The sequence below is a fragment of the Serinus canaria genome, chromosome 1A (assembly GCF_022539315.1).
Source record: "Serinus canaria isolate serCan28SL12 chromosome 1A, serCan2020, whole genome shotgun sequence".
Classification (NCBI taxonomy): domain Eukaryota; kingdom Metazoa; phylum Chordata; class Aves; order Passeriformes; family Fringillidae; genus Serinus; species Serinus canaria.
In genome coordinates, this window is record NC_066314.1 from 49,762,358 (window position 1) to 49,774,259 (window position 11,902).

The 11,902-nt window shown below is 48.2% G+C and overlaps 1 protein-coding gene across 3 annotated transcripts; it reads left to right on the forward strand.

Moving 5' to 3' along the window:
* Positions 1 to 5,162: 5,162 nt before the first annotated feature.
* Positions 5,163 to 11,432, forward strand: LGALS2 (galectin 2). Of its 3 annotated transcripts, none has more exons than XM_030237955.2 (5): positions 5,163 to 5,275; positions 5,427 to 5,532; positions 9,609 to 9,691; positions 9,903 to 10,062; positions 11,242 to 11,432. In XM_030237955.2, the coding sequence occupies exons 2-5, from the start codon at positions 5,527 to 5,529 to the stop codon at positions 11,386 to 11,388; spliced, it is 396 nt and encodes a 131-aa protein (XP_030093815.1). In that variant the 5' UTR covers positions 5,163 to 5,275; positions 5,427 to 5,526; the 3' UTR covers positions 11,389 to 11,432. The 3 variants fall into 3 exon arrangements, with proteins under 3 accessions (XP_030093815.1, XP_018765427.1, XP_050839236.1); XM_050983279.1 differs by having other exon boundaries at positions 5,182 to 5,241; XM_018909882.3 differs by having other exon boundaries at positions 5,172 to 5,532.
* The last annotated feature ends 470 nt before the right edge of the window (positions 11,433 to 11,902 follow it).

An 11,902-nucleotide genomic window follows, 5' to 3' on the forward strand; every position in this document is an offset into this window, starting at 1 on the left:
GTCCTCAAGAGTTGTCCAACCTGCCTGGGCTCAGCTCAGGAAGCTGTGAGAATCACTCTGAAAGGGAGTCCTGCAGCCTCGTTGTCCCTGCGTGGGATGGAGACTCGGCAGGCACTCTCACTTCATGCCCTGGCTGTGCTGTGGGGCTGAATCCAGGATGGCTGCTCTGTGGAGGGAGGTCCCCAAGGACCTTTTGTATAATGGTGCAATGCTGCAATTCCTTTTTGCTTATTCTAGTTCCAGCCAGCTGGTCTCATGCTGTCTCTGTTGTGGGAAATTGTCCCCTTGAACTCAATGAAATTGGGCTTGGGGCATCTTGGAAGTGCCATGGCTTCCACTGCAGGAAGACTTCTGTTCTTTGAATGCCTCTGGTTTTCAGACTTAATTGGACCCACCCAGAGGCTGGCTTTTTCCAGAGACACTGAATGCCTCAGTACCTCCTGCTGATAGTAGATGGTGTGATGAGAGATCAGCATCTTTGACACTCCAGTGGTATCAGCTAGGAAACACAGCTTCCTTTTAGCTTTTTGCACAGGTTTGCAAAATGATTTGATTTTATTTGATTTGATTTTGTGGCCATGAAAACTTTAAGATGAGAATCCAAACAGGAGGAGTTGATTTTGGATGTGAACTTGGGTGTCTGTGCCTCAGTTTCCTCTTGTGAGGGAGCTGCCATCTTCTTTGCTCAATGGTAAGATAAAACTGTTGTAGATGATAATCTTTTGGTGGAAGATGCAAGTGGACCATAAGACCTCATGAAGCTGATCCTTTGTGGAGTGCTCTTTGGAAGATCCTTTTCCCATTAAGCTAATAATATCCAAAAGGTGTGGGTAAAACTGCGTGATCCCAAAAGTCCCAGAGAGAGAGAAGCTGTGAGCTTTCTATACATCTTCTATTTTCCAGTAGGGAAGCTCTCAACACAAGTGAATGATTATCTCCAGGTGTGTTTTTGAAAGCCTTTCCCACAACCCACATTCCTGGCATGGACCTACGAGTGAAAGAATTGGAGAAATGAAGTCTGGAAATGGAACTGGATGGCATGCCATCAGTCCTCTGACCTCCCTTCTCCACCCTCTGCCAGTTCAGTTCATTCTCCTGCCCCTCAGCCAAGCTGGAGACCCAGAAGACATGACTCATCTGGCTGCCTGAGTTGATAAAAACGACCCCTTATCAACCAACTTCCTTGCAAATGAACCACCTTTCTCCTGTGCACAGCTCAGACCACACAGAAATGTTTCTACAGATTTCAGAGCTGCCTGAGACAGACATTCCTTGCAAAAGTTCAAGGACATAACTTGGAAACCATCCATCAGAGCACATTTGAGCTCCCCCATGGAGATGGGAGACGCCAGCCACCGTGGCACCACCGCCCTTCATACAGAGGAAGGAGAGAGATGGAGTTGGAGGCTGTACTTGTTCCCTGTGCTCTTGATCTGCTTCACTCCTTGATGCAGTTCCCTTCCTCACTGCCCCTTGCCCTGAAGAAAGGTGTGGGGTTTCCCCCATATTTTAGTTCTTCAGCTGTCTGTCCTTCCTTCTTTTCCCCCACTTCCTAAGGAAGAGAAATTGCACCCTACAGCTGAAGAGGGGTGATGTTCGTGGAGAGCCTGCTGGATGTTGATGGCCTCTAATGTCTTGCCCTCTGGTTTAGATCATGGACACTACTTCTGTAGTTTCCACAGGTGCGCTGGATGATGCTGTGAGGGAGCTGAGGCAGGAGGAGTGGCAGGGGATTAACCTCTAGTCCTTTGTTCCTTCCCATTTTACCTGATCTGAATGTGGAGACCAGTGCTTTCTCTAAAGGAGCCCTCCCACTCTGAGTAACATCTTAGGCAGGAGCTTGGTGCTCCCAGGCACTTTTTTCTTGTGCTCATCCTTGCTTTGGCTTCTCCTGCATCTCCTGAACAGTTCTCTCCTGTAAACACCCTTCAGATCCACAGACCTGCTTACCCAGTTTCTTGCTTACCTCAGTGTTTGGCTGAGGTAAGTACACTTTGTTCTTTCGGTCCTCCTCCGTTAGGAAGCTGGCTGACTTTCAGAGCTCAGGGATCGGTTGGGTGTGGGTTGCAGCACTCTCTGCTGAGAGACCAACCAACACCTCTGGACTAAAGGGGAAACTAGTCCTATTCAGGAATTTCTGTACTGGCAGGTGGTGGGCTGAGCATCTCCATTAGGAGGGGGTGGAAGCTTCTGCTCAGTCGTATCCTGAGCCCTGGCCTCTGAAAATCCACCCCACAGCTCTCTAAGGTAGGGTCATTCCTGCCTAGGCTTAATGAAGAGAGGAAATCAAAGCAGAAACAGGCCTTAATCACAACTGCCATGAGGAACCACAACCCGGGCCCAGATGAGGTCAGAGAACACAGTTTAAATCAGGTCACTGCTTGAGATTTATTGTGTGGAGTTTTTCTTTTTTCTTTATGCCTGCACTGAAATCTTTCCCCAGAGGCTATTCAAGGAAATAAATAGCCAGTGGAAAGGGACAATAGCTTGCTGTGGAGTACAAATTATATGAAGCAGTAGGAAATAATAGCAGAGTAAGCAGCTGCTACTCCGAGAAAGAATGCATGGTTGATGTCTCCAGCTCCCTTTGCCTTGGGCAGACACTGATGCCTGGTCCAAGGCACAGGCTCCCTCAGTGCCTGGAGTGCAATACGGGACAGGTACCTTATCTGTGCTGCAGTGCCATTCTCCAGTGCCACTTCTTTGGTGCCTAGTTAGCGCCAAGTCTTTCATGAGGGTGCTAAAGGGATCTCTGCCCTCTTCTTGCAGAGCTTGAGTTGATGTGGGGACAATGGCACATGCATCCACACACCCAGCATGGCTGCATTGCCTTCCTCTATCTTCCTGATGCCTCTGGATTGAGCATTATCTCTGGTGGTGACCTATGTCAGTCCTGCAGGGGACTGTTCATAGCTCACATTGTCTACAGAGAATGTGTTGGCTGCCCTCTCCTCTGAGCCCCTTGTAGCCCTTCCTCAGAATGCTGTTGAGATAGAGAGATGGTGGGGATGATTTTGGCATGTTGGTGTGGATCCTGGGGGTTGTCTCTGCCACAGAAGGCCCTGAGAATCCTCTAAACGCTGAGTCTACCTTGGCTGGGGAGCGGGGAAGTCTGTGGTTTTCCTCAGGGCTTCACACCTAGCTGGCTTATCTCCTGCCCAAAAAAGAAAACAAAATAAATACTACTGCCAGCAAGGATGCTGCCGAGGATCTTGGCAGCCTGCTGGGGAGGATGGCATTCAGCCTGTTCTCAACAGCTGTGTGGGTGCCCTGTGGTTGAGGTGGCAGCTCTAGGCTATGGTACAGCAGGTACTGCTGTCTGGAGGCACCCCAAGGGTCCTGAGACCCCGTTGGTGCTCCTGGTGGCCTGAGATCACCTCAGGACTAGCAGGAAGGCTGGGAAAGATTGTTGATCACAAAATCTAGAGATGTGGGACCTCTGCAATAGAGCTACTGCATTTTATGGGGAAAGCACTCTGCAGAGGAACTGCCCTACCATCCTCCTGGCTGAAAGTCAACATGCTTGCATTAGGCTCTTCCCTTCTTAAAATATATTTGGGGTTATTTTTTTTTCCATGCAAAATTGCAGGCTTGCCTGCTCCCTGCTGGAAGCTCGCCCTGCCCTTGGGCCTCATGTGGCCCCCAACCTCACACCAAGTCACTGCCTTCTGGGTCTTTGCTGCCCTCTGGGAATGCAGCAAATGCTCCTCTGGTCACAGTGATGTGAACATGGGTGTCCCGTACCAGTACAAGCCAACTGCCCTCTGGCCTGGGTAAAAATCTAGGGGGCCCTGGAGAGGTGCTCCCAATCAGGTATCCTATTATAGGATCATCTCTCTGGGGAGTGAAGGGTTCCTGGATCCTTTGCACCAGTGGCTGCCAGTTTCCACAGCTATTGTTTATGTTTTCCTTACTGCACAGATCCTCCGCCTCTTTTGCAGATGCTCTTTAGCCGGATTTCCTCTTTCTTTGGGATTTACATTCCCATGCTATCATTGTTTCCCCAGGCTTTCTGCTTTGCAGTGTCAGCAGGGAAGTATCAACCTGCCCCTGTCACCCTCCTTTCATCATCCCAATAACCTTCACCAAAATTCTACAACTGCAGTGGAGAATTTTGACTTTTCTGGGGTCCCTAAGTCTCATCCCCTTCTGATGTGGGGAGCACATACCCCTGCACAAGGGAGACCATCTGCACAGAGCTGGTGTCTGACCATATGGAGGCTCAGCTCTGCAGACGAAGGAAGTCACCAGTGCTGGCAGAGTTGCTGCCTGGCTTCCCACTATTGTTCCCAATGGCAAATAAAAGGGGGGTGAACGCCCCTGCTGAGCATTGTAAGAGGGGGTAAATGTTATCTTGATAAAATCTCGTGGCCCCTCTCTGAGCAGCTCATGCCTCTTTCCTGCTCGTCTCCCTCTCTGCATATTGTCGCATCCCTGGTACTTGTGGCTCTGCACTCAACTCTCTGTACAGAGAGTTTTACTCATCCCTCAGACAGAGCAACAGAATGGGTCAGGTTGGAAGGGCCCACGGGGACTCATCTCCTCCTTGCCCAGCCTCCCTGCTCTAGCAGGATCATCTCAGAGCACGTTGCGCAGGATTGCATACTGAGGGTTCTGGAATATCTTCAGTGAGGGAGACTCCACAACCTCTCTGGGCAGTCTGTTCCACTGTGCAGTCACCTACCCTTCCTCACATTCAGGTGGAACTTCCTTCCTGTGAATCAGTTTCTGCCTGTTGCCTCTTGTCTTATTGCTTGGCACCACTGAGAAGAGTCTGGCTCCATCCTTCTCACACCCTTCTTCAGATGCTGATAGACATTGGTGAAGTCCCTTCTCAGATGTCTCTTTTCAAGGCTGAACAGGCCCAGCTCCTCCAGCCTTTCCTCATAAGAGAGATTCCCCATTCCCTTCATTATCTCTGGGGCTCTCTGCTGGACCCGCTCCAGGAGCTCCATGGCTCCCCTGTACTGCTGAGGAGCCCAGAACTGGACACAGTAGGAGACACACACTGCTCTCCCTCTCAGGCAGCTGTAAGGAAAGGGTTAGTAATTTGCAGTATATGCCTTGAACAAGGGCTTGGTGGTGAACTTGTTGCAGAAAAAAGTCACGAGTGCCTATGCACAACCCATGAAGGAAGCAAGGTTTCAGTTTTGGTTCTGTTCAATTGAACCAAAACTGTTCAGGTCAAAGCTCAGCTGTGGTGTGTTGGTTAAGAAGTGAACTACTGTGCAAGTACTAGAGGTGGGGTCACAAATAGGACACTTGTTTTTTTGAGGTACTTGTCTCACAGTGCCCCCAGAACAGACCCCCGGTGACCGCCGAATTAAGATCTGAGTGTGCGCAATGGCAGAACCATGCCTGCTCCTGCCTCACATGCTAATGTGGAACTGAAAGTCACTTCTACCTCTGCTTTTTACCCAAATAAGGGACTGCATAAGAATTATTGAGGAACGAAAGTGAACTGGATGAGACCTCACCATCAAGAAGCCCAAGGCACAGAAGGACCAACGGGAGGCTGCTAGATCCATGGAGGTGACCACCTTCTACTTGCCCTATCTCGCTTCTTCTCCCCCTCTCTATTTCTTTCTCCCTTTCTCTTTTCCATTTAAGTTTAATTTTGTAAAATAAAGCCAGCATTGTTGAACTGGCATTTAGTCTCCTTTCCACCTTAATTTGGGCAGATGAGTTCAACAGTGAATCGTAACATTTTAATTGGCATCACCATTTTCTGGCCCAAAGTGCCATTCATCAGTTCTGAACTTTGACTGTTCTTCCCGCCTGCTGGGAGGTTGGCCAAGCCTTTACTGTTACTTTTACTGTCCCTCTGTGGATGACAGCTTTCTCCTGCCTGGTGTGACCAGGTTGTCTCCCTGTGAGGGAGACCGAAAGAAAAATGGTTTTTAAGGGTGACCACTGTAAAGCTAAAGTTTTACTGTCTCCTGGAGAAGTTTGGTAGTTGCCTCTCTCCTCTAGGGTTGGAATGGGTATAAACTAATTGTGATAATGTACAGGCAATAGCTGACCACATTACTAGTTTGCAGGTTGAATGAAAAATGGGATGAGGAAAGGTAAGTTGCCCTTTAAAGGTAAGAAGGTAAGTTATTTGTGCAGTTTTGGGAGGTTGTTTACCTTGCGTGCAAAAATCAAAAGCTTCCTGCCACCTGGAAAGGGTTGCAGATGTAAAATTTATGAGTTTGAAGTCAGAAAATGAGGTTCTTAGAACAGCATTGTTTTTTGAGAAAGAGGCACAGGAGAAATTGTAAAAACTAATGGATATTCTTTTAAATAAAAATGAGCGATGAGAAAAACTACTGTCTGCAGCTGAAATATGAGAAAAACAGATGCAGAAAAATCTAGGTAAATTACTTGATAAAATCCTGCATGAATCATCCTCTTATTCAGTCCAGCACATCTATAGGGTGGTATATTGTGATGATCTTGAAACATGGGATGGGGACATTTGGTACAGTGATGATGATTTAGAGGCAGACTCTCACCCTATCCCAAAAGCAGAAAAGTTCAGCCTTTAATTGAAACTGAAACTGTGGATGAGGGGTGTGGAGAAACCCACACTACTGTTCCCTGCAGAGTAAGATACATTGCTGGAAGAACATTCTAGATGTTCAGGGGAATACGAAACTGAATACAAGTTTCCCTTATGGGCCGAGATCAGATCTTGCTGAGTGAGGAAGATTCTGGTGACATAGAGTATTTTTAACTACTACCCCAGGTGACCATAACTACTCATTGACTGCCTGAGCTGCCTGCTGGGCTGGGGTCAGAGACCCAGAGGACACAGGAAAGCCTGCTGCTGCTTAAAACGACAGGATTCTCAGATCTGGCAGCCTCTGTGCAAGAGGCAGTGTGTATTTAAGCAATGTATGAAAGCAATATCAATTAAGGTGGCTCCTGTCAGTCCAGCCCTATTGACTTCTCCCCTTTGTGGCCTTCCAGATAGGCTGAAAATGTTTGTATCAAATGCCCAAATTCACATACAAATGGATGGCACCAGGAATATTACTGCAGCAGTGGCACAACCACTAATAGCCCAAATTCACATACCTACCTGGTATGAATTCTCCCAGGAAATATGGAATTATGAGTGCCATATGGGATGGGTTGGAGCAACCTCTGGGAAGCCATCTGAACCCCCCTGGTGGGTCTGTCGAATTTATACCAGCACAGCAAAGCCAAAGACTAAACCAGACTAAACCAAGACTTCATTCAATTAACAGTACCCGCTGCTGCAGGTATTGATAGGGTGGTGACAGAGCTAAAGTTTTCTGTGTTACCCTTGGGAAGTGAAAGATAGTTCTGGAAAAATCCATCAAATTATAGTCAGATGGATAATGCATTGCTGTTAACCCATCTGCACTGGTCAGACAGAAATGGAGCGATTCCATTTTATGGTTTTTCCAGGTTATAGGTATCCTCCATATTAGAAACTGCACCTAGAGCTGAGGGTTCTCTCCTATTCCAACTGTAGGCATCCACAGGGGTTTTTAGCTTTTCTGTGTACTATGTTTTGGGGGTTTTAATTTGTGTATGTATCTCTAAGTTTTGTTTACAAATGTAACCAGGTAATGAAGGTTAACAAGTATGGCATTTATAAACTGTGTTGGAAAGATATGCCTTGGTTTAATATGTTTATACTTAATGAAAATAAGCAATTACTGCTTGTTTGCTTTAGCCTCAGTCTGTAGAAGACCCCCTTCTCATGGGTATATTTACTGAGACTGGAATACCCAGGGTACTGTTCAGACAGCAAATCCTTACTCCCCAGATAAAAAGCGAGTTACTCTGCAGTTTAGCCAGCCATTCAGTTTTGCTCCAATATTTGAGAAGGGGGCCCTGGGCTCTGTATTATCCCTGGGATGGCTGCAGGGCAGCAGTGTGACATGCAGGTGTGTACAGGTGTGCTGTGGACACAGCAGTGTGATGGGAAAGAGACCCAATGCCAGAAAACACCATTCCCAGCACTGGTTCCTGCTGGTTCCTTGCTCAGCCCTGGAGGTTTCACCAACAGTTTCAGCATCCTCTATAGTAAACAAATTTCACAAGCCTGCTGGACTTTATGACCCCTTGCTCGTGGGAAACACCTCCAGGGAAGGAGTGCTTATCTGTACTTACTTCTCCTTTCTTCAGAGTGTTTTAGGGAAGGGTAGAAGCTGTCTACCAGCTGTCTGTGCAGCAGCAGGAGCACTCAGGGGCTCTCTGTAGGGCTTGGGAGGGGGGCTGAGGGACGACTGATCTCCTGAGCCTTGACCGCCTCCTCGGTCTCCCTTTTCCACTTGACTTTTGGAGTCTTAAAAATCAGGGGCACTGTCTACTGAGCTTTTACCTGGGAAGAATACAGCAGGGGTGATAGTCTCTTGTGAGGACAACATTCCTGTATCTAAGGGTTCAGGAGGATGGGACTATTGAACCTGACATGGCCTGGTGTGTGGCTCCTCAGACTAAAAGGTTTGGGTCTAGCTGGGGCTTGGATGGGAGGTTGCAGAGAGCTGCCACATATGGGTACTGCAATCCACACAGCTGAATCTAGAGCCACAAGAAGGGAAGGAGCTTGGGTGCCACTATGTCACTCCTGCAAAGGACACTCCATAACTCATGCCATCTAGAGGGGATGTGTTGGCTGTCCTCTCCTCCAAGCCTCTTTGAGCCCTTCCTCGGAGCACTGTGGGGAAGGATGGTGGAGACCATTTTTGTCTGCTGGTATGGATTTTGGAGCTGCCCCTTGCCACAAAAGGAAGGAGCTGGTATGTTCTTTTGGGTGAGCTGTTACACACAAGAAGGAAGTGAACATGGTGGTCACACCTCCTTGGCCAGCTGGGAAGATGTTTGTTCTATCTCGTGTCTAAAGTAGTACCCCTAAGGGCTCTGTGTCATAGTCCTTCCACTGGGAGCCCACCAAGGAGGCTGGGACTTGCTTTTATTTGCTGGAATCCCTAGTAAGAAGTGTGCATATGGAGATTTTTTCCTAGGATCAAAGTCTTCTGGCTTAATAGCAGCCATTAGAGCTTTGCAGAAGCAAAAGTCATGTTAATGTGTAAGCCACAGGGAAGTTTAGAGCTGTAAGGTCCTATGTGCAAAGCATTTCTGAGCTATACTGCTGGTGTCTCCCTGCCTGGTTACTCTGCCCTCTGAGGAAAATGCCTGTAAGGGCTCCTGTTCTCTGTCACCCAGGGTCCTCAGCTCAGCAAGGCTGAGTGAAACTGGCGAGTCATAGCCACTCTCACCGCTTGCATTTCTTGGGCAGCATCAGCTTTCCACCAAGCTCTGGACAGTGCCCCTCTGCTTTAACCCTCTTTGTATCTCTGCTGTCCTGCTTTCTCTTCATTCTGCTGAGGACAAGCCAGTTTTCACTTCCTCTCTCTCTGATGTCTCTTCTCTCTTGCGGGTTTCACTCAGCCCGCTCTTCTCTCACTGAATGAGAAGTTCACACAAGACTTGCACTGTGGAAGGTTTTGTTATGAGAGGAGCACCAGCTGAGAGCAATTTATGTTCTCCTGAGGCTGGGCTGCCTCCAAGCAGCACCCTCTCAATGGCAGTGCCAAGTCAGGAGGAATGGCTGAAGGAGCCTCACAGACTATTTTTCTCTGCCTTAGGGAAATATTGAAATCTTAAACCTGAATATGAAGCCTGGGAACACCCTGAAGGTGAAGGGCAAAATATCTGCTGATACTGTTGGGTAAGTACAAAGAAACCCTCTTGCTATGCCAGGGTTGAAGGTGGGCTACAGAGGAAGGTGGTTTTCCAAGGCTGCCAGATACAAAATAGCACATTGTTGTGCCACCTGCAACACTGACGGAGGAACTGGGCGCAGAGATGCTTGTTGGATCTCAAGTCTTCCAAGACCCTCTCCTGTCCGTGCATATGACTCTCCTCATGCTCATTTACAGCTTCAGCATCAATCTTGGCAGCAGCTCAAGAGATCTGGCATTTCACTTCAATCCCCGCTTCAACGAGTCTGTCATTGTCTGTAACTCCAAGCACTCCGATTCCTGGCAGACGGAACTCCGTGTCCGCCACCTCCCTTTCTTCAGGGGCTGCACTGTCAAGGTGAGGGTGCCAGCATGGTGTCATGGGGTACGGCGGGGTATGGGGTGTGAGGGGAAGCCCCTGGTTAGCAGATTCCCATACCATAGTTTTCCTGGTCCCACCCAGTACCTCCTGCTCACTCACCATGGCCCCTCTTCTGGGTTTTTGTTCCTGATTGCCATTTCTACTCCTCTTTCAAAACTTCAATGCTGTTTCTGGGAATTTTAAGTGAATCCTGTCTGTCTCACACTTTGTAAGTGCTTCCTGGCCCCTCTGTCTGCCCAGCAGGTGAGTGTACCTGAGGCATGTATGAAAGTAAAGGGAGTCTCCAAGAAGCAGGGTTTTGCTGTTGTTTACCTTACTTCTCTCCCTCCTTCCTATGTAAACGTAGCCTTTAAGGCAACCTCGAGTTTGGAGCAATGTCCAAAAGCCTCTCCCTGAACTCTTCTGTCCTAATTACTCCTGGACCTATGGTGCCAATCTGTTCTTTCTCTCTTCCTGCCAGGGATGCTGTCCTAGTTGCTGCATCCCCTTATCTGATGTCCCAAATCATTAACAGGGCTGTATATAGGAGTTGTCCATTTAGGATTAACAGGGCTGCATTAAGGAGTAGTTCCTATATCTGTGGAGAGGAAGCTTGTTTCCTCAGACAGAAATGGCTCTTGGGGAAGGGATAGTGAGGTGACGGCTTTGGGGAACATTGCCTTTAGTCTTCAGTGACCAGTGATGCATTCTTGCCCTGTCTGCTTGTGCATGTTTATCAGCAAAGCTCATTTTTCTGAGTCCTGGTGAGCTGCTGAGGGCATTGGGGGGTCAGATTTATTCTGCCCTGAGAAGAGAATAAATCTGTTCTGTTCTGAGGAGAATGGTGGTTGTACACATTCCATATGCTCTGTGAATACATGTATATATATGTAAAGGCATACCTGGATTTAGCTGCTCTGAGTTTACAGTCTGAGTAGCTGAAACAGCCTTTGGAGAGATCCTGTTCCCGGTCATAGTCTGTATTCCTGCTTAGACCCTTGATATCAACTGCTCATTTCCTGAATCACCCTCACCTCAACCCCTAGCACCTTGCTTAAGGTTGTAGTAGACAGGTCTGACCCTCTTATGTAACAGTCAGGCCTTTTGCCTAAATGCTGAACTCTGAATACCCTCTTTGCTCCCAGTTCCTGCCCTTCTTTCTCTTTTTTCTCCCAGTTCTTCATTGAAATGCTGTCAGACAAATTCCGTGTGAAACTGCCGGACGGTCACGAAGTGTGCTTCCCCAACCGGCACGGCTACCACAACATCAGCTACGTTAGCATCGTGGGGGGCCTAAAGATCATCTCCTTCAAGCTGACCTGATGGGCACTGCTTCCTACCTCTAATAAAAACCCAAGACAGTGGAAGACTGCTTGTTCCAGCTGTTTTGTCATCTGTGAGAGCTCTGTGTCTCTGTGCAAGCCACTGACAAAGCCCAAGGTTCTCCCACCAATAGGAAAGAAGCCATTGTTGGATAATGCCAGGTACCTTCCAGGTCAGAACAGGCTGTGGGGTTGAAGGGATGGGAGGCAGGACAAAGCAGGCTGTAGGTGGGGTCCTGGATGAGGACACCATATGATTGCTGGGGAACCGGTTGTGCAATCTTTTCACAAAGCTCCATTACTTCCTGCAGCTGACCTTTGGGAAGGGGGGATGGTGACATGGGAAGGAAGGCATAAATGTAAATGAAGTGGCATTTGGTGTGGCATTAGGTGCTACAAAAGTGCATAATTAAAAGGTGGCATGGGGACAGCAGCACAGGTGTGCCCCCAGCCAGCATTTCTGCCATAGATAAGGGATTGTCTCCAACTTTCCCTTCTACCTCACTTATCTGCTG

What these genes read in the sequence shown, in the direction of transcription:
- LGALS2 (XM_030237955.2), top strand. An exon ending in ATATCTGCTGATACTGTTGG is followed by an intron (nt 9,692 to 9,902) that starts GTAAGTACAAAG and finishes GCTCATTTACAG; the next exon opens with CTTCAGCATCAATCTTGGCA. An exon ending in TCAGGGGCTGCACTGTCAAG is followed by an intron (nt 10,063 to 11,241) that starts GTGAGGGTGCCA and finishes TTTTTCTCCCAG; the next exon opens with TTCTTCATTGAAATGCTGTC.